We start from the raw sequence: 26,548 nt of genomic DNA on the forward strand, positions 1-26,548 counted from the left end.
CACATCTGTCTCCAATAAGCAAAGCCTAAAAATAAAAAATCCAAATTACATCGTCACACAGCTGTGAGGATGAGGTGCAGGTTCACCATAAATGCCCAGTAACACTTGTGGTCTTCAGTGCTGTGTTTAGGTGCACCCACCATGTTTCTTTTCTTTTTTTTTTTTAAAATCATGGCAAAATTGTACAATAGCTCCTTGGACAGCTATCACAGTCGTCACGGGCACAGTGAGAATTGTTAAGCTAAGATTTTCCAGTATGTGTTGATAAAAAAAAGGCATCTCTTGTAGATGAAAAACAAGGCTCAGAGAAAAGACACAGGAGAGGGAGAGCTGTTGCTTTACATAAATAACGCCAAGAAGGACAGAGGGGATGCCTGTAACACTTCCAGAAGCAGGTTCGTGCTGAGTTTAAACTGGTAGCCCTTAAAACATGATTCAGACAGTTACCCTCTGTTGATTAAACACTGTCATAGATCAGAGCTTCACCTCTATAATAAAGAAGTGTTATATTGTGTTGAGCAAATGATTTATTTACAACCATGGTGACACAGTTGGCTACACAATTAAAAAAAAAAGAAAAAGGTTGGCTATTGCAGTGGCCAACCATGGTTGCGATTGGCTGCAGGAGTTTAAGAGACATATAATTTATGTTTTTATACAGTATGTGCATGCTCGCATCAATTGTTTATATCTGTGCGGCTGTATCGGATTAAGTGAATGTGAAGCGCACTTTAACATGATAATAGTACCAGCCAGTGTATGTGGGGGGGTTAGGAGGAGATGGAGAGCTTTACTGGTTTCACAGTCGGGAAGAGTTTTCATTGTGAGAAGTGAGAGGTGGAGTTCTCAGAGGGGGGGGACAGTTAATGGTGACACTCCAAGTGTTTCAGAGTCTGTGGGCAGTGTACACTCTTGATGCAGGCCGGAGTGTCGTGTGTAGCTGGTGGTTTGAGGTGTTATTTGATGATCTGAGGACAGTCGCTCCAGGCTTTGGCCTTTCGTTTGGCCAGAGCAAGCCAGGCCGGCTCTGTGGAAACCTGCGGAGAGTCACTGGAGGGGAAGCGCTTTGACACCTCTTTGACAGCAGGTGGCGACGGTGTAGAGTCTGCAATCTCAACTGCAACAACAAACATGTAAAAATGTGTTACTAATCTGTTTGCTTTCTATATCCCATTATTAAACTCATTTAAAAAAAACAGATTAATTTTGAAGAAGAGCTTCTGGAAATAAAGAAATTTGCCTGACTAATAACAGCAACTGTAATCAGAATAACCAGAAATCGCAGAAAAAGAGCTCATCCTGTTGTTTGTGACGCTAAAAGCCACTTAGTATATTCACTTTACTATGATATATGACAATTTTACCAGTGACAGAGCTCGGTAGAGTGTTGGCCTTCTTTAGGTGCTCCCGGCGTTCAAATTTTCCCAGAAGGCTCTCTGGTCTCTTGGGCTCCTCTGGCGTCTGAGGTTTAGAAGAAGGACTGGTGCTTCCACTTCCTTTGCTGTCTGTGGGGCTCACCAGTGTAACCTGCAAAAGAGATTTGGGATCCATTCAGAAGATGGACAGTATGTTACGGAGATCACGAGAAAGTGTGTAAACGTTTATCTGTGGGGCATACACTGTCTCGCTCTTTAGCTTGTTTTTCTGCCAGCTTGGCCTCTCTTTGGCTACGACGCTCCTCCCGGTTCTGCTGCTGCTCCCTGAAGCCTTTCTGCTTCTGAAGAGCCAGTGTGATCCACAAAGGTCCAGCCTCCTTCTCCTGGACCCTCGCACTGTCCAGTGAGTGCCTGCTCTGTAGGGATGGTTTTTCTGCAGATGAACACACGATAGATGTTGTTGGAAACCTTTGATACTACAAAACACTATTTTTAATTTAACAAAACATATTCATCTCAAAATCATCAATTTCCAAAGGACCTTTTTTCCTTTCTGTCCGACAATGCGTGTAGGTTAGTAGAAAGAAAATAGCCATTTACATAAAAACTATTCACATAATTGCTTGCGGATTTATCATTTAGTCCCAGTATATTCACGGGAAGGCAGACATCTCTACTGCCAATATCACCAACTCATGCCAAAACAATCTAGATGGATAAATGGTAATTTGATTTAGGTATGGAACATCCTTTTAAGCAGTAAATGTTGCCAAGATATTGGCAAATCAAATGGATTTGCATTATGTAGATGAGAAGATTGTTGCTTATGTCTCTTTACTTAAATAGGAAGCTACGGTCTGGAGATGCTTGGGGATGAAGCAGCTTACACAGTTTTGTCTAAAAGTATCAAGATAAGCTTACAGGTTCATCTAAAGCTCGTTATTTCATGTGATAATTTCAGCTAACTAACAAAGATGCTGACCTTTCCTGATGAGTTCTGTCTTTCTGTCTGCCTTTTCCCTCCAGGGTATGTTAATGGAGGGGAAGAATGACCTCTTCTCCTTGGGCTCTTCTTCCCCTTGGACATGACTTTGGCTGCTCTTGTGCAGCAGGGCTGAAGGTTCCTCACTCCTTCCGGCTTGCTCCTGGATGGATGAATCCACACCCATTGTACTCTCCACTGAATCATCACTGGGAGACTCATGAGCTACCTTAGGTAGTGGTGATGGGGGAGGTGTTGGGGTTGCACCTGTAGGCTTAGGTGATGTTACTGGTCTGCGGTAGAGCGGTGGCTTGGAAAACACTTTCTCACCCTCACTGTGTGGAGTCGGGCTGGTAGACTTAGTCAGTTTACCCCGGGGGAATGCAGGAGAGGCAGATGCATGTAAATACTTGCTGACCGCGCCTTCTTTCTGAGGTGACGTGGGGCTTGATTTGTCAGAAAAGACAGAAGAGGCATCAGAGTCTGGCTCAATGGGGGTAAGAGGCGAGGGGACGCCATCAAAGCTGTCCCCAGCACTGTAGCGCTTCTTCTTTTTCTCTGTGGACTGCTCGCTGTGAAAACGCAGAGAGTAGTTGGTCCTCCTCAGCTTTATGCCAAAAGGAGAAGGCTTCTCCTCACTGTCCTGGCCCTGCTCCTCTCCCTCCACTCTGCTTTCAGATGTCTCTGTTTCACTCTGAACCCTGCTCTTCGACTCTGCCTCTTCAGATTGAATTTCAGAACTGGGAACCAGGAAAGAAGGAAGGTCTTTGGCAAACATACACTCATCTGACCCTCTTTCTATGATGCGGACACTTTTACTTGTCCTGTTCTGAGGTTTACTTGATGGAGAAGGAGAGGCTACAGTGGGGCTTCCAGGTGGAGCAACCTCCTCTCCTGCTTCCTTATCTTCTGCACCAAACACCTCAGAGTTCCTATTTGAATCTCCAAACTTCTTCCTTGCAGGGGTGATGGAGAACTTGGCGCTAGCAGACATGGTCTTCCTGAGGTTCGTGTGGGCAAACAGAGGCTGTTCTTCAGCGCTGGACTGAGACTGGCTCCTGCTCGGCTCTGGGTACTCGTCGTACTTCCCCTCTTCTACCCCCTTGAATATCTTTGATCTGATGCTTGCCCATTCTGCCAGGACAGCTGCACTGGACTGATCGGTAGAGAGCGCAGACTCATTGAGTGATTTGGTTTTTCCAGACTTGCGTTCTGGGGAAATCTTGCTCTTTGTTGGCGGTGTTCCTTGGGCCTTTCTATCCTCTCCCAAACCCAGCAGGGACTTGCAGGCGGTGTCTTTGATCTGGTCTAAATTGACAGCTGTCCCACATAGCTGGGCGCCTGTCACTAGGATAGCTGTATGGGGGACATATGGAGATGCTGGCAGGTTGGGGGAGTCTGGTCCTTCAGAGGAGGAAGCCTTTGCTCCATCTCTTTGATAAGCGACAGCAGCGCTCTGGTGGCTGGAGGCCGGCGTAACAGGCGTCAGATTGACCTTCTGGAAGAGAATCTGTTTCTCACCAGAGGACACTTTAAAAGTAAATGGCCTCTGTCTCTCCTCCATCTCCCTCCAGCGTAGCTCTTCAGCTCTCCTCTTCATCTCTTGTGGATCAAACTTCCCATCAGCCTCCTCCAATGACATCCTTCTTTGCTCCTCTTCCTCCTTTTTCCTCTTCTCCTCTGCTACCTTTTTCTTCTTTTCTTCCATTTCCCACAACCTCAGTTTCTCTGCTTCCTCCTCTTTCTTTCTTTCCTCTTCTTCTACCAGCTTCCTCCTCCTCTCAGCCTCAAGCTCCTGCTGCCTCCTTGCCTCTTCCTCATGTTTCCTCCTTTCCTCCTTCTCTTGCCTCTTCCTGTCCTCTTCCTCTTTCCTCCATTGTTCTTCTAGTCGTCTCCTTTCTTCCTCTTCTTCCCTCTGCCGACGCTCCTCCTCTTCTCGCATCCTCCTTTCCTCCTCCAGCCTTCTCATGCGCTCTTCCTCTTGCCTTCTTTCCTCCTCCTCTTCCTCTCTGATCCTCTTTTCCTCCTCCTCCCTGATCCTCCTTTCCTCTTCTTCTCTGAACCTCCGTTCCTCCTCCTCTCTGATCCTCCTTTCCTCCTCCATTCTCCTTCTTTCTGCCTCCTTTAGCAGCCTCCTTGCCTCCTCTTCTTCTCTGATCCTCCTTTCCTCCTCCTCCTCTATTCTCTTTTTCTCTGCCTCCTCTAGCAGTCTCCTTGCTTCCTCTTCCTCTCTGATCCTCCTTTCCTCCTCCTCCATTCTCTTTTTGTCTGCCTCCTCGCGCAGCCTCCTTGCCTCCTCTTCCTGCTGTTGCATACGATATCTCTCCTCCTCCAGTTCACGCAGCCTCAGCTCCTCTGCTCTCCTCTTCCTCTCTTCTTCCTCCTGTCTGAACCTCAGCTCCTCAAGCTCTCTCATCCTCCTCGCCTCCTGTCTTTCCTCCTCATGGAGTCTTTGTTTCTTGAAGCTTTCAAGGGACTCAACAGATGCTCTACGCTGGTCGTCTGTGGAGACGCCAGCTGCTTCGAGGTCATCTTGGACCAAACCAGGAATGGATACCTCTTGGAGGTCCTGGAATGCAAAAGTCCAAGTAGTGTCAGCTTTTTTTTTAACAATAACAAAGGGTGTCACAGAATAAACAAACATGCAAACCCACATTAAAAGAAACTCACCTGTGTGAATCGTCTGTGCTTGCGGGAAATCCTCTGGTTTTTCGGCTTGACGGAGAGTTTATGTTTGGCGGCAGCGTTGTCTAAGCGAGGAACTGACTGAGGGACGGCATCAAGGTTGATGGACTCAATCGTGCCAGTGAGTGGAAGAACTCGTTTGGACCTTGGAGACTTCACAGGGGGGCTGTGTGGTCCAAATGGCTGACCTCCCTGCACCTGCTTATGTCACAGTAAAAGAGCAATTAAACTACGACTTAAAGAGATCTCTGTAGACACAGTACACAGAAAGCAGAGGTGTCCGTGGTGTGATAAGGTTGTTTATTTATTTATGTGTTTATTTAATATTAATACAATCCCCTGATATGGAGTGATATACCAGAATCACAAAAGGTTCTAAGCAACTTCTTCACATGTTTAGTGCTACCCAAGACTTAAACAGAACAAATGTTGTGTTAAATTAATCAAACTTAAAACAAACAAAAAACCTACCAGTCAGTCAACTCATACCTTTGGCTCTGTTCCTGGTGGCTCCGCTTCTACCTGGGCCAAAACTTTCAGAGGGCTACGCGGAACCTCTTCCTCATCTGAGCTGCCCTCATCTCCCTCACTTCTTCTCAGAGAAGGAGGCCTTTGGCCAAACTTTATACCTTGTGCTATCTGCCTCTGTGAGGATAAAAAACAATTAATGATTACAACATATCTAGTTGGAGCAAAAAGAGAAGTGAGTGTACACCTCTGCACGGCCCACCTGCAGATTCCTAACTTTATCCGACACGTTTTCCTGGGACATGCTGTGATCCAGACCAGCCTCCTTCACCGGTTCCTCTGGAATGAAGATGCTGTCGTGTGAGAGAGCTCGAGATCCGATGGGATTCAACTCCCTGCAGGAGAAGGAGATTGTCTTCAGTGCTGCAGCGTGTCATCTCTGTCAGTCATTCATGCATTTATCACAAACTTTCAGCAGCAAAAAACTTTACACAGTGAAATGATTGACCCCGCAGTCCTGTTACAAGTCTTTACAGGTTGTAAGCTCGTATTGTCAGTGAAGCCTTTTGCCTTTAAAGTCATTTCAAAGCACAGCCTCACCTTTGTCTTTACAGATTATGTCACCTTGCAGCATTTTGCAACCGCGTGATTTAACACTTTCATTTGTCTAGAAGTGAATAAGAAGCTGAGTTGCTTTTAGCAGAGAAAAAAAAAACAATGTACTGTTTTAAAAAAGGAACAAATTCCAACCTTTGGTAGTGTAGTGAATGGACAATAAGCTCAGTTTCTGTGTGTATAGTATAGATGAATACATGTTTTAAAAAAAACTGATCCATGTACTAACCTCAGATTTTGATCGGACTCCTCATCAGATGTAACACCATTGCACACTTCCCCTGTGGAAAAACTGGTTTTTAGCTCTGCTCCATCAAAGCCCTCTCTCGCCTGTCTTTTCTTCTTCTTCCCAAACAGTCGTCTGAACGGCTGGAACTTGCCCTGTCGCCTTCTCTCTGGCGGTAGAAAGGAGAATGGATGACAACCACAGCCACATGCAATCACATCATTAATCTTTATATCTCACCCTCGGGCGAGATAACGAGCAGGACTGTGCCTATGAGCATATTCATTGTTACACGCGTGTACTTAATGAAATGTGTTTGACGGAGTTAAAAGAAAACGAAGAAAACAGCAGATGGAATGAGAAGAAAACCTTGGCTCTTTGGTTCATACTTGTATTTACAGGAAGTGTGAAAGATCGACACCACACATAAAAAAATAGAGCACCAACAGCCAAAGCAATTAAAAAAAAAAAAGGAGGAGGTCACTAGCTCCCCTACTTACAGACTGAAAATAAATGCACAACTGAAAGTAGGGAAAGCTCAGTTATCGTCACAACTCCAAAAGCTATTACAAACTAGCCACATGTGAGCAGCACTACAGTAAATATAAAAGTTCAAGGCTACACATATCACAGGTACCACTGGAAGATTCGCTAATCTATCAGTCTGTGAGGTAATCACTTCAAGTGTGTCGATTTAGACACAATAAAACAGGGCAGCTGTCATAAACCCTGCTATTGCTACCAAGATCAGTGCTGATTCATGAGGAAGTGTTTGACAGCGAAGAAGCGAAGAATTTAACTTTGGACTTTCAGTAGGTATCTTTACCACCTCATCATTGTTCATGCCAGTAAGTTATAAACTCTTACACTAAACTTTCCCATGTGTAAACGCGAAAACGTGTCTGTGCGCTCTCTTCTCAGGATCCAAACAATAACATAACAATAAAAGTTTGCTTGAAAACATTTAACAGAACCTCATTGAAACAGTAGCTCGTGCAATTCGCGATCCATCATAATTCAAAGCTTATTGCGCATAAAAAAACAAAACAATTATGATTCTGACCTTAAGCACAATTTGATTGAAGATGCATTAGATGATAATTGTGTTTAAGTGTGATTAAATCCTGACCACTACTGTAGCAGGAGAAGCAATTCTTGCTATTTGAACATGGACGGATGACACATTATGGCAGGAGCTCATTGGTTCTTCAGCTAAAACTGTAGACAAACAATTTAATGATCTCCTCCAAGAAAATAATGTGATTGCTTCCTGTTTTTTTTTTCCTCTTGGTTACCAGGATCAAATAGTTAAAAACAAATTACGAGAGTTTTGGCTTGCTTCAACTTCTGGAGTCAATCCAGTCCCTAAAGACTTCCTGGATTCTTGCTAGATCCAGGAAGTTTTTTAGCAGATTCTTTATCATTGAGACATAGAGCAAAACTTTGACATTTTATGTGATATCGTCACAAATATAAACCTAACTGAAATTGGGAGACATCCCCTGATGTTCTTAAGCTAATATCACAAACTAATCTGGATCTGGATTCTCTCTCCTGATCCAGGGATTCAGTTTGTCCACAGAGTGGAGGGACTTTTCAGCCTTGGTTGAGGTGTTTCAACAAGTACTGCAGAACATTTCTCCTTCAAAACTACAGCAGCTACCCAGCTGTGTGTCTTACTTCTGTGTGTTTGTGTAGTTGTGAAGGTCCACTCCCTGAACTAAGTGAGTGAGGTTACAAAGCTACAAAGCTACTCTACACCACTGTGCAGACAGGCATTCTCTGGGCTCTGCGGGTATCCCTTTCAGTGCTATAAGTAGAAACCGGTGTGGGATTTCACTTTGCATGCTGCTCACTAAACGAAAGGCATGATGGGAAATGATACAGTAAACTAATTTCCCCACTCCTTGACCCTGAAGAACTCGAGGGTTTTTTTGTGTATGAAAGAGAGAGGACATGTTTACACAAAAAAATATTTTAGAAACTCAGAGTCAAGGGACAGATGTTTCCATCTTGTTCATCTTATATTTGACTCTGCTGAAGTCCCTCATCATTCCAAAAAAGATCTATATAAAGATCTATATATACACCTTATCTTTTTTACCCTGTCCCCTAGCTTAAATCTTACCTAAAAAACATAACCCTAATTTTCTTTTTGAAAAATGTTCACAAGTATCAGCCAAGATAAAAACTATTCCCATTTTTTTCTATAAAAACTTAAAACTACTGTTGTTTTTCTTCAAAACATGGATGTGACAGGGTTACCTTCCATTGTGATGCCCCAGATCCCAAAGAAGAACATGTTCATTCCTTTTCTTGCAGAGACTTCGAGACTTAGCTACTTTCATGACTTAATGTGAAGCTTAGCTTAAATCTATGGGAGAAACTGCCACCATGGCTCTTTCCAAATTGAATACTAATACTAATAATAATAATAATAATAATAATAATAATAACTAGCAAATCCATGGCACACAAATCAGCATTTTATATTTATTTGCTTCTGTCATAGTAATACTTAAGTGTAAAACCTGTAGGTAGATGTTTGCTTGTAAAGCAGTGAATCACCAGCAGTCATTGTCTTTGGTCAGCGATGATATTATGAAAATGATGAATGAGCTTACATGACTTTGTATCATATTTGTATTTTTCCCCCCCAGTTTCTTATGGATATAGCACATGTAGGTGCAATCTGTCATATGTTACTCCAAAGGCAAACAGGAAGGAACAGAAAACACCTTCAGACATTGTGCTACGAAACCGCCCTTCAATATAAAATAAATTTTCAACCTAAACAAATTTTTAAGTCAAGATTTGTAAAGGATTCAAGACAAAACAAGGTCTACTGCACAAAACATTTGTACTCTAAATAAATAATTTAATTATTGTTTTTAATATTGTGGCTGATCTGTGTTTCTGCTGCCTAGCGTGGCTTCTTGTTATGTAATGCACCCTAAAATGACCAAAATGGAAGAAAATTGATAAAATCAATCAATCAATCAATCGAGACATTATGTCCACACAAGTCAAATGGATTTGGGTTTAAACTGTGCGTTTGATAAAATGGTTACAAAACACACATTAGAGTTAGATTAGTATCTAAATCTAACTCTGAGCAATACGCAAATCTATTAAAATCGTAAAATAAACAAGTATTAGGTATTTCTTATATTTGAGGAAGTGGAATAGGATTGATAACTAAAATCGACAATCATCATGAGTCCCTGTATCTGCATCCAGACTGACAGCGCTGTCTTTGCTCCTGTCAACAGCTGCTGAGGTAGTTTAGATTCACAACACTGAAAAAAAAAACCATACGAGAACTTTCGAGAGGTCACTAATGCTTTTAAGTGTGAAATAGTTCATAAATTATAAATATTAATCTTAGCCGTTTAACTACTAGCAATTACCCGATAGCCACATTAGCGTGTATTACGGTAGCAGCTAGCGGCTATGGCTAAACCTTAATGTGAACGTTAGGTAGCAAGCGTTATCAGTCCTGCAGATCTGTAACGGTAATAAACAGCGTGAATTTGACAAAATAACCCATTTTGTTAAGCTAAAAAGTGTTGTGTTTCTCTTGAAGTCAAAGATTGAAGCTGATAAAAGCCTACCAGCAAGTAGACAGAAACGTTGGCAGCCTACCTTAACAGCTCTAATTGATGAGCAACGACATATGGAGGTAAGGGTCTAGAAGTACAGCACTGCCTCAAGCAAAAGTAAAATAATAAGAATATATAGTAATGACAACAAATTTGTTAGACCACCAAATGAAAGGTTTATTCCCAGCTGCCAGAAATCAAGCAATAATTTTTAATATTTCTATTAAGGTTCAACCACCAGTATATGCACAAGGTCCTCAATCAAAATTATGCATTTTAATGCTAAATTTTAATGCTCTGTTTTCCAAAAAGCTCATGACATAAAGCACATCATCATTATTATTAGTATTTTTTATTTATTAGGCTACCAAATTCTCACCTCTTCAACAAAACCTTCGTTTTTTTTCTACTCTTGTGTAAAGCGCCCTTTGAAAGGCACTATACAAATCTATTATCATCATTATTATTATTGTTAATAATAATAATAGTTACAGCTGTTAAGCTAGCGATTAAAACTAAATGCATTCCTGAACAGAAAAATTTGTTTTAGCGGTTGAATGTTTAATTACTTTTTGATTTCTCAAAGAAGTCCAGTGCTGGCTCAAATTTGGGTATTAAAACAAGATTTCAGTTTGCTATATGCCTAATAAAAACATGAGGTTTTTAACAGTTTTCTACAATCTTTGTGTTTTCTTGTTTTTTATGACAAGTGGTCCAATAATTTTGTCATACCTTACAGTTAAAGTAAGCAGAAGGAGTGTGGTGGGAGCAGGTGGATATCTGGAAAGTTGGAGGCTTGCTCCAGAGAAAAGAGGAATTAAAGACAGAATACATGTGTGTTAGTGGGAGGGAGATCTGTAACAGTGGATTCAATTCAATTCCATTTAATTTTATTTATATAGCGCCAAATCACAACAACAGTCGCCTCAAGGCACTTTATATTGTACAGTAGATCCTACAATAATAGATACAGAGAAAAACCCAACAATCATTTGACCCCCTATGAGCAAGCACTTTGGCGACAGTGGGAAGGAAAAAACTCCCTTTTAACAGGAAGAAACCTCCTTCAGGGAGGGGCGGCCATCTGCTGCGACCGGTTGCGGTGAGAGAAGGAAAACAGGATAAAGACATGCTGTGGAGGAGAGACAGAGATCAATAGCAGTTACAATTCAATCCAGGAGGATTCAGGGTCACCTGGTCCAGCCCTAACTATATGCTTTAGCAAAAAGGAAAGTTTTAAGCCTAATCTTAGAAGTAGAGATAGTGTCTGTCTCCTGAATCCAAACTGGAAGCTGGTTCCACAGAAGAGGGGCCTGAAAACTGAAGGCTCTCCCTCCCATTCTACTTTTAAATACTCTAGGAACAACAAGTAAGCCTGCAGTGCAAGGGTGAAGTGCTCTAATAGGGTGATATGGTACTACAAGGTCATTAAGATAAGATGGGCCCTGATTATTTAAGACCTTGTATGTGAGGAGCAGGATTTTGAATTCAATTCTGGATTTAACAGGAAGCCAATGAAGGGAAGCCAAAATAGGAGAAATATGCTCTCTCTTTCTAGTCCCTGTCGGTACTCTTGCTGCAGCATTTTGGATTAACTGAAGGCTTTTCAGGGAGTTTTTAGGACTTCCTGATAATAATGAATTGCAGTAGTCCAGCCTGGAAGTAATAAATGGATGAACTAGTTTTTAAGCTTCACTCTGAGACAGGATATTTCTAATTTTAGAGATGTTGCGCAAATGGAAGAAAGCAGTCTTACATATTTGTTTAATATGTGCGTTGAAGGACATGTCCTGGTCAAAAATGACCCCAAGGTTCCTCACAGCGTTACTGGAGGCCAAGGTAATGCCAGAGTAAGAATCTGGTTAGATACCATATTTCTAAGATTTTCAATAACCTCAGTTTTATCTGAATTAAGAAGCAGAAAGTTAGTGGCCATCCAGGTCTTTATGTCTTTAAGACATTCCTGCAGTTTAACTAATTGGTGTGTGTTATCTGGCTTCATGGATTGACATAGTTGGGTGTCATCTGCATAGCAGTGAAAATGTACACTATGTCTTCTAATGATACTGCCTAAGGGAAGCATATGTAATGTAAACAGAAACCTCCAAAGGACCATTGGACTCTCCATTTACATGCAGAAAATTGGAGTCGATTTGATAGATATGATTCAAACCACTGCAGTACCTGTAATACCTGTAATACCTACAGCGTGCTCTAGCAGGACAAGCACAGAGATGAGTCCACTGTCAGAGGCCATAAGAAGATCATTTGTAACCTTCACTAAAGCTGTTTCTGTGCTGTGATGAGCTCTGAAACCTGACTGAAACTCTTCAAATAAGCCATTCCTCTGCAGATGATCTGTTAGCTGTTTGAGCTGCCAGTAGTAGAGGAAGAAAAGGTTGATGAGCTTCAATACCCGGGGTCAAACATCAAAAGCAAGAGACATGAAGAAGAGAGTGCTAGCAGGGTGGAGTGGGTGGAGTTGAGTGTCAGGGGTGATTTGTGACAGAAGGATAGAAACAAGAATGAAAAGGAAGGGTTGCAAGGTGATAGAGACACCTGCTGTGATGTATAGTTTGGAGATGGAGGCCAAGCTGAAGATGCTAGGATTTTCGCTGAGAGTGACCAGGATGGACAAGATTAGAAATGAATATATCAGAGGGACAGCTCAGCTCAAGTGGGAGTTAAAGAGGAACGAGTGAGATGATTTGGACGTGTACAGAGGAGGGATGGTGCAAAGATGGTGGAAAAAGGATGTTGAATATCAAGGTGCCAGGCAGGAGAAAAATGAGAAAACCTGAGCGGAGGTTCATGCAGAGGGTTAGTGTGACTGTGAGATGGAGGCAGATGATCAACTGTGATGACGCATAAAGAGAGCAGCCGAAAGAATAAGATACCTTACAGTTACACCATTTTTTTTGCACTGCGCCAGACAGCTTAAAAAGTGCTGTCACTGATGTTATCTTTTTTTCTTTTTTTTTTTGCAATACCTTATGTTTTTGTCATTTGTCCCCTGTGGTTTTTCAAAATAGAATCAAATACATTCCTTTCTATCAGTATTGAGTGTAAATTCCCACTATTGTAACACCCTAGTTTGGAATCAGGTTAAATTTGGTAAAAAACAGCTCACTGAATGACAGAATAGTGGACTGCCTAATCTGTGGATAATCTCAAAGCAGTACTTTTGGGATATATTACAGAGTGATTATGAGGAGGCCTCTGATATTTTTCATCTTGGCTTTGTTTCTTTTCATGCCATTCTTGTGTCTCTTTTTGATCAAATTGGTGGCATCGACCTGTTCGCTCTCAGTGCAAGTGCAGCGACTCATATTATGGGTACGACGGCGATGCTCTGTTTCCCTGCAGCACGCTCTTCCAGCATGAGGGCCAATCCAGTGGTACAAAGCTCATAATACACCGCCATGGGCATGCTCACACACTCATGCATGAAACAAGGCAGGACACATTTTTTCTGCAGAGAACAAGACTGTGCAGCAGCACAACCTATTTTTGAGGGTTACGTCTTGCTTCCCATGTGCTCGCAATGCAGGATGCTTTGACCCTGGTAATCCAGGATTCAAAATCTTGCTGCTTTTTCATTCTAGCCATTCGATCTGGGATTGTTTCACATCTGGTGAAGGTAAAAGATGGAAGCAGAACAAAGCAGGAGGAAGCAAGCTAAAAATAACTATTTATGCAGTATGCAGTCTGTGATCCTTGATCCATAAATGTAAGGGGGAAACCAAAACACAGCAGCTGTGTAATATTCAGGTGATAATACCTTTTTTTTTTTTTTAAATTTAAGTGTTTATTGAAGTTAAACCTGAAATAAAATGTACATCACTTGACACATACCTTAATTTTAAGACTCATAATCTTGGTGAATCCTGTGTTAGCCACCCTTTGGTCAGTGCCTTTTTACATGCAGCCAGCAGCACACCAAGTATTTATCTATATCCAACTTATTTTCTTTTATTACCATTTTCCAAACCTCTAGTGTGGCTTTTACCCATGGATTTCCTGTTTTAACAATCAAGTCCTGTAGAGTTTTATCTGCCAGAACTGCCTGTATATGCATATCGGTTATTGTTTTGCATTCAGTTTCCTTCCATGCTGCTACATATGATGGATCACACCAGTGCAGCATTGCTGAAATATAGTACTTTTTGTAAACATGGTAGGCCCCTGTAGGGCTGTTCGATATAACGATATATATCAGATGACGATATAAAAACATCTATTGTTTCATTTTACGCTATCGTTTGTTTCGTGGTGTCGCAAAATAAACTGTTTATGGCAATATTTTTTCATCGTTTTGATGGTCACTGTAGTGGCTATATTAATTTCTTAAAGTTCTCTCTTTCTCTTATATTTAATATAACCACACTTCAGACGGACAAGCGCCTGTTTTTATGCGTTGTGGTTAGCAACAAGGACGGTAACACCATCGCGTGTCCGCTTGTTTATGTTCCACATAAACCTTTCACAATAAAGCTCAAGATCCTGTTGAGACTTTTCAAAATAAACTGAATCACGTGAAAGAGCAGATTATTTACGGATGAGAAGTAAAAAAAGAGCCGTCGGGTGCTAAAAAAATAAACCTTAGACTCAAACGTTAGAACAGGCTTTTCCCCGCAGCACGCCGTGTAATAAATACTCACAAAGAAAACAGCGGGCGTTACAACGTATGTCTAAAAATGTATAGTTTCATGCATCGGTTAAAACACTCGACTCCAGCTACACTCCAGCCCTCATATGTAATACAAAGTGACAACTTTTAATGGTAAACGTAATGCTCTGCAGCATTCACAGTTCACAATAATCCCTATTTATCTTATACTGGGCCTCATTCCCCTCGTTTAAGCTAACTTTCTCCTGATTGGTTGCTTCTTAAAAACAACACTTTGAAGAGCAGGCGGGAGGGGCTTATGAGCTCAAAACCAATTATGTTGATTTGAGATGACTATATGAGGAATATCTGCTGTCACTTACATCATAGTGAGCCAAAAGTGGGGAAAAGAATCTGCGGCAGTTTGAAACGTTTAGCTGACAAGAATTACATGTAAATTAATTGAAATTATTTATTCAAAACATAGTCATATTTAATATATATAAGTTTAACCACTGATGCAGAAAATATGAAGCATCACAGGTCCACTCTAATAGTAATATTAATACTGACATGAGAATAAGAAAACCTACAGTGTTTCTTTTATATCGACAAACTCCTCAAGCTCCAGGTTGACAGGGCCCTGGTGACAACACTTTATCTCTCTTTTATTGAATTTGAACTCACTTTCCAAGCTGTCATTTGCAATCAGTCTCTCGAGATCAAACAGAAAACATACTGAATAAGGTGATTAATATCTGCAGCAAAATAACTGGAACAGCACTGAAAACCCTGCAGTTACATAAGAAAGCAAAACCCACCATGTCTGATTGTTCCCACCCTTTACATCATCTCACACTAGTACATTCCCTAATGTCCGCAGCCATCTCTTCACTAGACCCTTAAGATGAAAAGGGTCATTTACTCCCATATATAATCTAATGAGTTATTTTCCTATTTTTTCATCTTTTAAATAGTTGGTTTCTTCAGCTCTTCTTCAGTTTTTTCCTGTGCATTTCTGTTTTGTTGTTGTTTTTGTTTTATCTGTAAGCTTCAAACTGCTGTAAATGAATTACCTGATCGAAGGCTGGGAGATTCAAAAAACTACAAAAAACCCAACTAGTGTCTAATCTTTTCAAATGTTTTTATGCTTTTATAACAACAGCAAAAATATGCACTGTCTATAGCTGGGCAGGTAGTATAAAGTAGAGTTTTGTAGCTTTTTTACTTAAAGCATCATCAGAGCAGTGAACCATTAAAGCCATGGTTTTCATCTTACAGTCACTAATAAGCGGTATGAAACTGATGAGGGACATTTTTAAAAAATATTTCTCAGAATAAGCAACATTCAAAACTCCCAAATTGCCTATAGAGGATGGGGTTTACAGCCACTATAAACTCCGGGACATGTTATTTACAACCAGTTTCAAATTGTGATCGCTGCCAGGAAATAGTCCATGCAAAAAGGGCATGATAATTCTTTCATTTTGTGTCCATGATATTTTATTATATGCACTTATTATGCCTTTTCAGCTCCCTTTCCCCCTCATTCTTGGTTCTATCTTTGTCTGAAATGTGACATTTTATCTGCTCTCACTTAAAGTCACCTGTCAGCTGACTGGCTGCCCCTCACAACTAAAAGGTTTGCACTGCATGTTTGTAAGATGACCATATTAGGGATATCCAGTCTCACTGACATCACAAAGATCCAAGAGTAAAAGTATCCACCATTGAAACAGCATATATGTCAAATAGTCGCATCTATGTTAACATTATCATTAAGACAGCTATCGATTATGTCCACCAATAAATGTACAGAATCTGTACACTTGCAATTCCTGAACACAAATGTGTTTTCATGATGTTTTAACATTGATGTGTTACTTTGTTCAATTTGCACTATGCTGTACTCACTCTCCATGAGGGTCATCGTGACCCTTGCAGGGATCACAGACAAGCAAGAAAAAGGCGATTAAAGAAGTCAGAATGTGGACACACCACACCACAAATGAAGTAAATCTCTTCTATGAAGTCAAACCCATCACCACACCATGCAGTTCTTAAAGAGACAGTAAAAAAAAAAAAAGGTCATGATGCGATGAACCTAACATGTTTTTTTTAAAAGGCTGTCTCTTTAAGATGTCTATAAAACCACTTTACCTGGGCCTTTGGATTCGGTTACCTCTAGGACCATGTCATGCTTAGTTTCCATGGTGTCCGTTGCTATGATCACTGCCCACCTTGGCTGTGATGAGAGAAAAAAGGAAGTGAACATGGGGATGCTGCTATTAAGATTTTAATTCAGGGAAAAGGAGGAAGAGGAAAGGGCCTATGCACTTTCCATTTTACTTTCATCAGAAAGGCCGGCTTTGTTAGCTCTTGCAGAATGGCTCTTGTGATTGGCTTTCCTGGGGTATGATAAAAACAAGATGAGCTCTCTGAAGTCTCTCTGCTGTGGCTGCAAAAATAGTGATTAAAACCCCCAACAACTCAGGTTTATCCAAAGTAACAGTTCTCAGCTAAGATGCAGGTATTATAAGTTGCCTCATAATTAGAGATCCACACAAACCACCTCTTATTTGCAACTCCTAAACTGGCAGGAACCAACACACCACAGATGGCTTCCTGAACCCTGAAACCCCAGCGTCCTCTGGTCAACACCTGTCTGCAGCACGCCGGCCGAGCCAGAGGTTTTCTGATGTACAGCAAAATGTGTGTTGTGTTGTAAAAAAACACAAGTGGTCAGAATAAAACCAGAGAATATCAGAGACAGTACTGAGAGAGCTGGAGAGAAGCCCGCTGCCTCCAGTGGGATCAGCATGTCGTGGGCTTCCTTCCTGAGTGTGACAGAGCTGCACAGACTCTCTCAGAAATGTCTCGCTCCAGAAAAAGGCTCTTTGTCCTGTCTGACTCCAGCCAGCACAGGACAAGGAGCAAACAAGCATGTTTGGAAGTAGGAGTGTGAACACAGACAGAGAGAGCGTGTTTTGAGGAAAGAGACTGCATGTGTTTGTGTCTATAAACGGAGATATTGTGGAATCTTGTTTTATTGTTTGTCTGTTTGGCTGCTTGTGCCAATGTTGAGAAAGTGTCTGTGTGCCGAGAAGCTTTTATTTCGTGTTTATGTGTAGTCCGATTGCTGCAGAGGACAGAGATGGGATGAGAGAAGCACGAGGAGCAGCCATGTGCTCTACAGAAGCAGAGAAATGCCTTTGACAAGGATACAGCTGCATCATAGTATGGCGGTGGCATAACACGATGCTGCGTCTCAGCGCTTTTGAACGACTCAGCAGCTCAACATCCTTCAGGCCAGACAACTACCAGAGTCCTGATGGCATAGCTCAGAGTTGTAGCAGCTATGTGCCATAATCGCACAGCACAGGTAGCTTGCTGACAAAGCAGACAGACGAACGTGTTGGAGCTGTGTTAACAGTTTACCTATTTCAGCTGCGCAGCTCGAGATGGCTGCGCACCACTGCAGTAAAACCTTAGGGAACATCGATCTGCCCTTTTGCACAAAGCTCGTTTTACCCAGATGAATGTTCCTGCTGCCTCCGCTGTGTCTTTGGGAGAAAAACGGTGAAATAAATACAGTGCAGTGACAAAACAACAGGTCTGGGTTTGTTAGGTGTATTAGCATCAGGTGTAGACTGAAGAATGGGAGCATGGATTGGAAAGTGAGATGGTAAGCGATGGATGAGGAAGGAGATGCAATCCCAAGATCTGTTAGGTGCCCTTAGGGTTTGGACTTCGATCGTGTCTCAGCCTATACTAATCATAGAAACAGGCAGGGCCAAAGGAGGCCGAGAACGTACACAGAACAAGTGCTTATCACTACAAATAGACTGAAATGGTTCTCTAGGTGCACACCTGCATATGTGCAAACACTGCTCCTGGTTCTCCTGATGTAGTTGTTTTAAGAACAGTTGCACAGAGCAGCACAAAGTGGCAAGCAATGATAGTAGAAAGGAGCATGCATGTGCACTTGCTATCTAGTGCACCCTATGTTGGTTAAAATAAATATCAGTGGCAAAGCAAGTGTAATGGTGTAATCAGTTCCTCGTGTTAAATGTTTCTATGAAGTGAGCCGAAAGCCACAGAAATGACAAAAACTGCAGTTTGCGGTGTGGCAATTTGCAGCCATGATAAAATCACCAGTTTAACAGAATTAACATCACATTTACAGCCTGCTACAAAAAATAGCTTTGATCTCTATGTGTAGTTTCCCCTTTCTTAACAATTGCACTTTTCATAAAGCTTTGACAGGTGTGCCAAACAGACAGACAGCAGCTGCCTGCTAGGCCTCACTTCCACTGATCTGAATAACTGAATACGACCTCGCTATTGCGTTTGTAGCGTTGGCGCCTTTTGAAGAATTTTTAATGGAACTATCGAGCAAATGTCATGGTCCATTAAGAAGTACAGCTCATCTATGAAGTTTGTGCTTTAATTTTGGTGAAGGAAATTCTTGTAATTTTATTAGTTGCTGTTACATAGTATTAATTAGCAGGTGGCTTTCCATGTACGTATTTGCTGTACCCATATACAGTATGGGTGCAGCAAATATGCAAATATGGTTCCAAAAAATCCAAACAGCACCAGCTAGTCAGACGTAGGCTGTATAGGTGCATACCAAAAACAAAGACACCTCTTATATATGTATGCAAAGATATAATTTGCTAGGCAGTTGCATCGAAAATGCTGCAAAAGGCGCCAGGGTCATAAACTGTTGACACTTCTAGTGACTATGGCTTATCAATACCTGCTGGTGACTTGTACTACAATCTTATTTTGATTTGTTATTTTTTATTTCAGTCTTCTATATCTGTGGACAGAAGCACTTACACCTGCTAATGCAGTGGTTTTACAGCAGCAGGCTGGTTTTCATACAGACCATCCAGTCGTCCACTGATGGATTCAGAGTTAATTACAGATCATTTGACTTCTACTGTCACAGTCAACTTTAAATTTAACCTGAATATCTAAAGATGATGCAAAGTATTTCATCAAATTATTTGTTAGCAGTTTCATTATTGTCAGGGCTGAACATTTTCACTTGCATTTAAAGGTGGATTAACCATTAGCTCCATGCTCTAAGCTGATTTCAGTCCATATGTGTCTTTTTAAGCTTTTTTGCAGCTAATTTTAATGCAAATCTCCCCTCTTACAACCTTTGTACCACACTTGCTGTACAGGGCTTAAGGAAGACAAACATAAACATCAAAACACCAACATGTGCTGATGCTGTTTCTGCTGCCATGAAACCAGAGCCCCATGTGAGTTAGTGAACATACTCAGTTGTGCGAGTTAGTTTTAAACCTACTTCTACCTGAGTTAGAGCTAAGGCATAATCTACTGACAAAAGAGAAAAAACTGCCATAAGGAAACGTTCTTATGGATGATGCAGTAGCACCGATATTTACAACCTCACTTCCAAAAAATGTTGGGTACAAAATAAATACAGCGATTTACAATTCTCATAGACTCATATTTTATCTTTGATAGACTATAGAAAACGTACAAAATTTTCAAACTTAAGACATTTTACTATTTAATGAAAAAATATTTAACCCATTTTGAATTTGATGGCAGCAACATGTCTCAAAAATTTTGCAACAGAGGTAACAAAAGACTGAAAAAACAGGTATAAAAAGAGCATTTTAGAGGGGCAGAATTTCTCAGAAGTAAAGATGGGCAGAGGTTCAATCTTCAAAAACACTGATCTACAAATTGTGGAACTTTTTAAAAGTAACATTGCTCAAAGTAAAATTGCCACAACTTTGAACATGTCATCGTTTACAGTACACAATATTATTAAAGAGTCTGAGAAACTGAAAAAATCTCTGTGCGTAAAGGACAAGGCTGAAAGTCAATATTGGACACTGCATTAAAAATGGACATGAACTCAGGAACACCTCCATAAATCACCTGTGAACACAGCCGTGCATTCCACTAATGCAGGTTTAAACTTGTATCATGCAAATAAGAAGCCATATCTGAACATGATCTAGAAAAACCACTGTCGGCTCTGGGGAAAAACCTCTGTTAAAACTCAGTTTAATACTGCTGTGTGGTCAGATGAGGCAAAGATTACATTTATTTTCAGACTAAAGAGGAGGAGGACAGTCCAGTTTGCTATCAGCACTCAGTTTAAAAGCCTCTGATTGTAAAGGGGTGCAGTAGTCCTTGTGGAATTGCAAAGGCATCATCATTGCTAAATGCTTTTTTCTTATTCTTAAAATGGTAAATTTTCTCAATTTAAACATTTAATATATTTTCTATGTTCTATTGTGAAAAAATATGAGGTATGCAAATCTTTGCATTCTTCTTTTATTGACATGTTATGTGCATTCTAACTTTTGTGGAACTGGAGTTGCACATGGCATTTAGAAGATTACATACAGCTTCATGAGGATGCACCTGTGCACAGTAGTGCTTGGAGCTAACATTACTGTACTGAAATTCTCATAATGCCAGTGCTGACAAACTAACATGATGCAGGTAGCCAATATCATTAACCATCTGGGGAATATAACTGCCAGTATAGCTGTTAACTGACTGTAACTGACATTTCTCCATGGACCTCATTAATGGTCTTATTATTAACTTATTGCCTGAACTCCGCAGCCATAAAGCGTAGTGTTGAAAAACCTTAACAGAAGCACTAAATGTACAGTTTGGTCGGACAGGTCTGGAGTAAACACCAGCTGCAGTGTTCTTGGTATTTGTCCCCTCCTTTGAAAGCCAAAGGCTGCGTGTGGTGTAACAATGGATTTAGGAGTCACGTGCAACATGTATCACATGACCGTGGTTATATTTTCCACATTAGGCAAGTGTTAAGTGACTATGCTTAAGTTTTGCAAATAAGCAAAAAGCCCCTTTTCTCCTGCCTGACCATCTCACACACTAACATCATGACTCAGCATATTTTATTAGACAAATAACATACAGTAACATTACTGCACATAATAACCTTGTACAGCATGAGCAACATGATAGGTGTCTTTCAAGCAGAGAGAGACTGTCTACACCAATCTACAGCTTAAATCAACCATCAAACAGCATAGAAGAGGCAAACCTAACTGTGTGCTCAAGATTGCTTTCTTACCCTTGTGAAGTCGCTTTGTGCGCGAGGGGATCTGCGAGTGTGTGCCTGTTCCACCTGCCTGCTGTCACTGTGGATCTAGGGCATTACCTGGAGTCAGGTGTCAAATGCGGTGAGCACTCGGTTGTGTGCGCATGTACGTCCATGTATGTGGGCGCACGGGAGAATGACTCGGTAAGCATCCCTTGATATTCTCACGCTGATGAGAATATTATTGTCCCTGTGAGGTGACGTCATATGATGAAAACTCATGTCAGTTTTGGCTCATGTGTGTCAGAGAGTGGAGCACACGCACAGTCTGAAGGGAGGAGGTGTGTCGGTGGGTACAGGGGCAGTGAGAGTGCCTAGCGAAGAGAGATGGGCGTTCTCCTGTGTCTGTTAGTGCTGCTGTGCTGAGGAGGCACAAAGTGACACTTTGTTTTCCCCGCCAGATAGCCAGTGCAGGAGAACAGAGTGGCATTCAGCATTTCAACTGGCTGATGCTCATAAAGACTTTCTTTGTGGGTTAACTGCAATCATGGATGCACATGTGTGATTATAAAGGTCTGTAATGCGCCCCATCACAGCTCCCTAATAGTGTTATGGTCACAAATGTCTGTAATAGACTAGTCTGTGAAGCTCACAGCCTTTAGAGCTATCCAACACTATCCAACACACACAAGTCAGCTTGTGGAACTATTTAGTGGCTTTTTTTTTTTTAAGTAAATATCCTTTTTTAGGAGAACAAAAGGAGCTAATTGCCCTCAATCCTTTTTTTACATTTATAATAATGTGACGTGGTACCATAATGGCTGTGAGAATCACCACAGTGTTACTGTGTAATAAGGGCTATTCCCCCCACTCTCCAGTTTTGGCAGGATCACACTGCAGTCTCACAGGGATATGGTAATGATGGGGCTTTACCAACCTGGATGCCGCCTATGTTACAGCAGCACAGCACTTCAAAGACAGACTGTTCTCTGACTGCCTATGTGCATAAATAGAAACCTCCCAGTAAAGCAGCGCAAACATGCTCTAGTACAGATATTCACATCCTCGTGTATTCGCGCACACACGGCGAGCAGAGTGTCTTAACGATTCCACTTTGTGCGAAAAAGGCCAGGATCAAACAGCCTTCTCTATGCTAAGTGATACTGTAGCAGCCACTACACTTGGCATGTGGTAAAGCAGCCATTCAAATTTTTTATGGAAATTGGAAAGCATGGCTGAATATGTTTCTCCGTAGCACGGAAATCTGTATAGATGCAATGTGATGTCATCTTGTGATTTATAAGAAATACACAGAGGGGGAAATGTCCACAAATAAGAACATTTTGAATGGATCTCATTAAATATACAAACCTACACAGATATGTGATCTACAGCCTGCTGCAATCCCTTGTCATTTTGATATATGCTAACATTTCTGTGGTGACCTAAATATATGACGCATGTCAGGAAAATAAGAATAACAACATAAACACAATAAACACTGTGTGGTCATATTATTTAGGTCAGAGATGTGTTACATAAACATTTCTAAGATCATCCAGGAAGGAAATTTCTAAAGAGTTGATATTAACTTGCATCACAGAGGACTGAATAATTAGGACAGGCCTCCTAAGGAACTGACTGCCAGACTGTAATTACATTTTTTTTTAGCTTTGGAGAAGAACAGCAATAATCGTAATGCAAACCTCTGTATAGAATAAGAGAACTTGTGCTTTAGATGGGCAGTGCGGAGCTTTGCACAACATGATTAAAACTGTGATTATTTAATCAGGTTAGGTATCTAGCAAATTCTTTATCATTTTTACATTTTTTACAGGGGCTGGTGTATTGGTTAGCCTGGTGGTACGGGCGTCAGTACACTGGTGTCAGAATCCAGTACTTTTATAAAATCATTTAGGCAGTCTAAAAGGACCCTGGTGCATTTTGACTCACTAGAAGCAGTAGGGTCTGTATAGTGCCATATAAATAAATTAAAATGGAATACAATTGAGTTTTGTGTTAATAACATACTGTGAGTTATTCTGCTACTATTTTGAACTAAAGGAGGACAAATCGTAGTACTTGTTTCATTTCAGTATACAGAGTCAGGTGGGTCATGCAGTAAGATGCAAACTACAATCAAATGCTGGATCCGGTCAGTGCATCACACGCTGTGCACATACTCTTGGACAGTCACTCGTTTAATGAACAACCAACCTTTCTAGGTTATCATGGGGTTTTTCAGCTCTGTTTTTCCTGATATTTAAAACACACAGAGACCAGAGTATCAGACAGACATTTTTACATCTTACAGAATTTCAAATTAAATCATTTTATTTTGAGGTCCCAGGGCCATACATGACTCAAATAAAACAAATTCATGTCTGGCACTACAAAGACACTCAGCAGATGTCTCTGCAAAGAAAAAAAAGCCAGTTAGTCACCATTGGGTGGTGATGATACGATAACAGTTTGTTGTTTACTGTGCATCAGTGGATCTGATACTCTAAAGGCTGGATATGAAGCGGCTTGTTGTTATAGCTGCTAAGTAACTCCACTTATCTGCTATCATCGTCTTTACTATCATATCTTTCTCCTGCAAAGCACGTGCTTCAGTCTTTCTATTGATGACCTAAAACATAAATACTACAGCAGTCTACATCTTCATGTCAGTCAAGCACTGAATCAGCCAACCAGAAAACAGACCAGTTTACTCCACACCAGCACCATAAACCCAGCACCAGTAACCTGTGAATTAATATCTGGCAAGCTGGCATTAATATTCGCTGCCTGTGTGTCTCAGCCTCAAAGTCCATTGGTACGACAGTGTTGCAGCATTGATTTAAAGGCTTTAAATGACGCGTGGGAAAATAAATCCATAATTTCCTTCATTTCCCCCCCGCACATGTAGGCCCGCACCATATGGCCTGCGCATGGTTTTCAAGCTGGCATAAACATCCTTACAATTCATACCGACTGCCCATCGTTTAGGGGAAGACAAAGTAAAGGAGAACATCAACATACACCCTAAAGGCACCGATCGATACCTAACCGCTGATTGCAGATTAGCGGATGCCGCCGCACGGGGACTACAGTCTATTAATTGCAGACTAAAAAGCGCGTGGAGAACAAAGAATGTGGCCTCTGCTTTTCTCACATTTTTCACCGATAGCATCCAAACGGCGTTTAATTGATGAGGATTGTTTTGGGGTTTAAAAAGTAACGATTGAGCACAACCTGGCCTGTTGACAACGGCGTTTGCGCATTTCAAACCGGATCAAATTGCAAGTACCAGCCCATTTACAGCAAACACACACACATACACAGACGAACACACACGGATCTGCGATGGATGGAGTAGAAGATCTGAGCAGGTCAATGGGTAAAATGAGGGGTGGTCTACAATGACAAGGTCAATAGCGTCGTGAAAATGGAAGTCAGTAACCATAAACACAAACCGACATGGAAGAGAAGAAGATAAAAAATCCCACCACCTTTGCTCGGAAACGCGATCTCCTCCTTCCGATCCGCGCTGAGGTAAACCCAGCTCCAGCTCCGACCCTTTTGTGTTGCTGATGCTGCGGGTGCCCGACACGGAGACGCACGCACCGCCCGACGGTCACAGCTGCACGCGTGAGAGATGGAGATGAAGATGGGAGGGTGTGGCTGCCAGAGAAAGGCGAGTGTCGGCGAAGTAACAGCGCGTATATGAGCTCCGGTCACGATGCGAGCACGTTACTGTAACGTAAGCTCGTGCCTGTGGGTGGTAATGAAAGGAATGACGAACTGAATGGAAGTGAAAGCACCGAGGAGGGAAGGGAGGGCAGGGTGGTCTTCCTGCAGGTGTAAATCCTGCAAGGGTGTCTTGAGTCTGTGGTTTTCTTGTATGATGCCCAGTGATAATACAACCCTGAAGCATCACAGTTACACAGCAGACCGCTTACACCGTACTGTGGGCTGCGTGTAGGATAACCGGAGGAGGGCACATATATTCACCCCCCGTTCACCCATCCAGCATATTAAGAGAAAGACTCATGTTTTGTCTCCAATCTTCAAAAGGCAAGAAGGCATGCGAGTCTCTCAAAAACTAATTAAGTAAAAAAGATTTGAAAAGACATCTGTAATCAGCAAAGCAGCAAAGGTGTCAGTAGTTTGAAAGTTACTGCCATAGAAAAGGGAAATACACAAGTGCACAAAGATCACAAAAATAAACTACTTTGGCAAATTTTAACTAAGAAATTCACCACCAGGGGGCAGTGTTTTACCAGCCGGTGTGTTGAACTCTTTCCGAGGTGCTCAGCTGTTCTTTTAACTTTTGGCTGCATCTCCTGCCAGTCACTGGTGAATTTCTAGCTGTAGTCTCTCTTATATACAGTGGTATCAATGATTCCAGCTTTGGGCCAGACAGTTTTGTGGAGCAGTAAGGTGCAGCTGTATTGAAAAGGTGGATAAAAACAAGGAATGCTGTACATTTTAGGCTTTGTAATGAGTGCCTAGCAGGATGTATAATTTTGAAATATAAACAGTTTGTGTTCACAGCTGATTCATACTATATAAATGTTTTCAGTCTAAGGACCATAGATTAGTTGAGGATCTACCAAGCTATGTTTGAATGCGGAGATAAAAATCAGAAAATGCTAACTGGACTACATACACCAGCATGCATAGGGATACTTTGGTCCCCCCCCCCCTCTCTAAAACAAAGCAGTAAGGATTTTATTTTGAAACTGTATATTCTAGTTAGCTTGATCAGTTTGCGCAGTTGAAAAACAGCGAGCAAAAGCACTTTACAGAAATTATTACATTTATTTTTCAACTTCAAACAATCTAGTTTGCATCATAAATAAAAAAAAAATACATTTTTTGTTTTACTACAAAAATTCTACATGGGGAAAAAAAAAACTACACAA

The 26,548-nt window shown here is 41.3% G+C and overlaps 1 protein-coding gene across 9 annotated transcripts; it reads right to left on the bottom strand.

Annotated features, from left to right (window-relative positions):
• Window positions 1–166: 166 nt before the first annotated feature.
• On the bottom strand, window positions 167–25,706 carry cracd (capping protein inhibiting regulator of actin dynamics). Of its 9 annotated transcripts, none has more exons than XM_040040536.1 (10): window positions 25,133–25,702; window positions 16,724–16,808; window positions 6,356–6,521; window positions 5,774–5,906; window positions 5,533–5,688; window positions 5,029–5,244; window positions 2,359–4,927; window positions 1,619–1,809; window positions 1,365–1,527; window positions 167–1,117 (listed from the first exon to the last, which is right to left on the bottom strand). In XM_040040536.1, exons 2-10 carry the CDS (start codon window positions 16,773–16,775, stop codon window positions 957–959), a joined length of 3,807 nt encoding a protein of 1,268 aa, XP_039896470.1. In that variant the 5' UTR covers window positions 16,776–16,808; window positions 25,133–25,702; the 3' UTR covers window positions 167–956. The 9 variants fall into 9 exon arrangements, with proteins under 9 accessions (XP_039896470.1, XP_039896469.1, XP_039896466.1 ...); XM_040040535.1 differs by having other exon boundaries at window positions 21,672–25,702; XM_040040532.1 differs by lacking the exon at window positions 16,724–16,808 and having other exon boundaries at window positions 5,029–5,241; window positions 18,002–25,706.
• Between the last annotated feature and the right edge of the window lie 842 nt (window positions 25,707–26,548).

Source organism: Simochromis diagramma, unplaced genomic scaffold, assembly GCF_900408965.1.
Source record: "Simochromis diagramma unplaced genomic scaffold, fSimDia1.1 OVJJ01000026.1, whole genome shotgun sequence".
NCBI lineage: Eukaryota > Metazoa > Chordata > Actinopteri > Cichliformes > Cichlidae > Simochromis > Simochromis diagramma.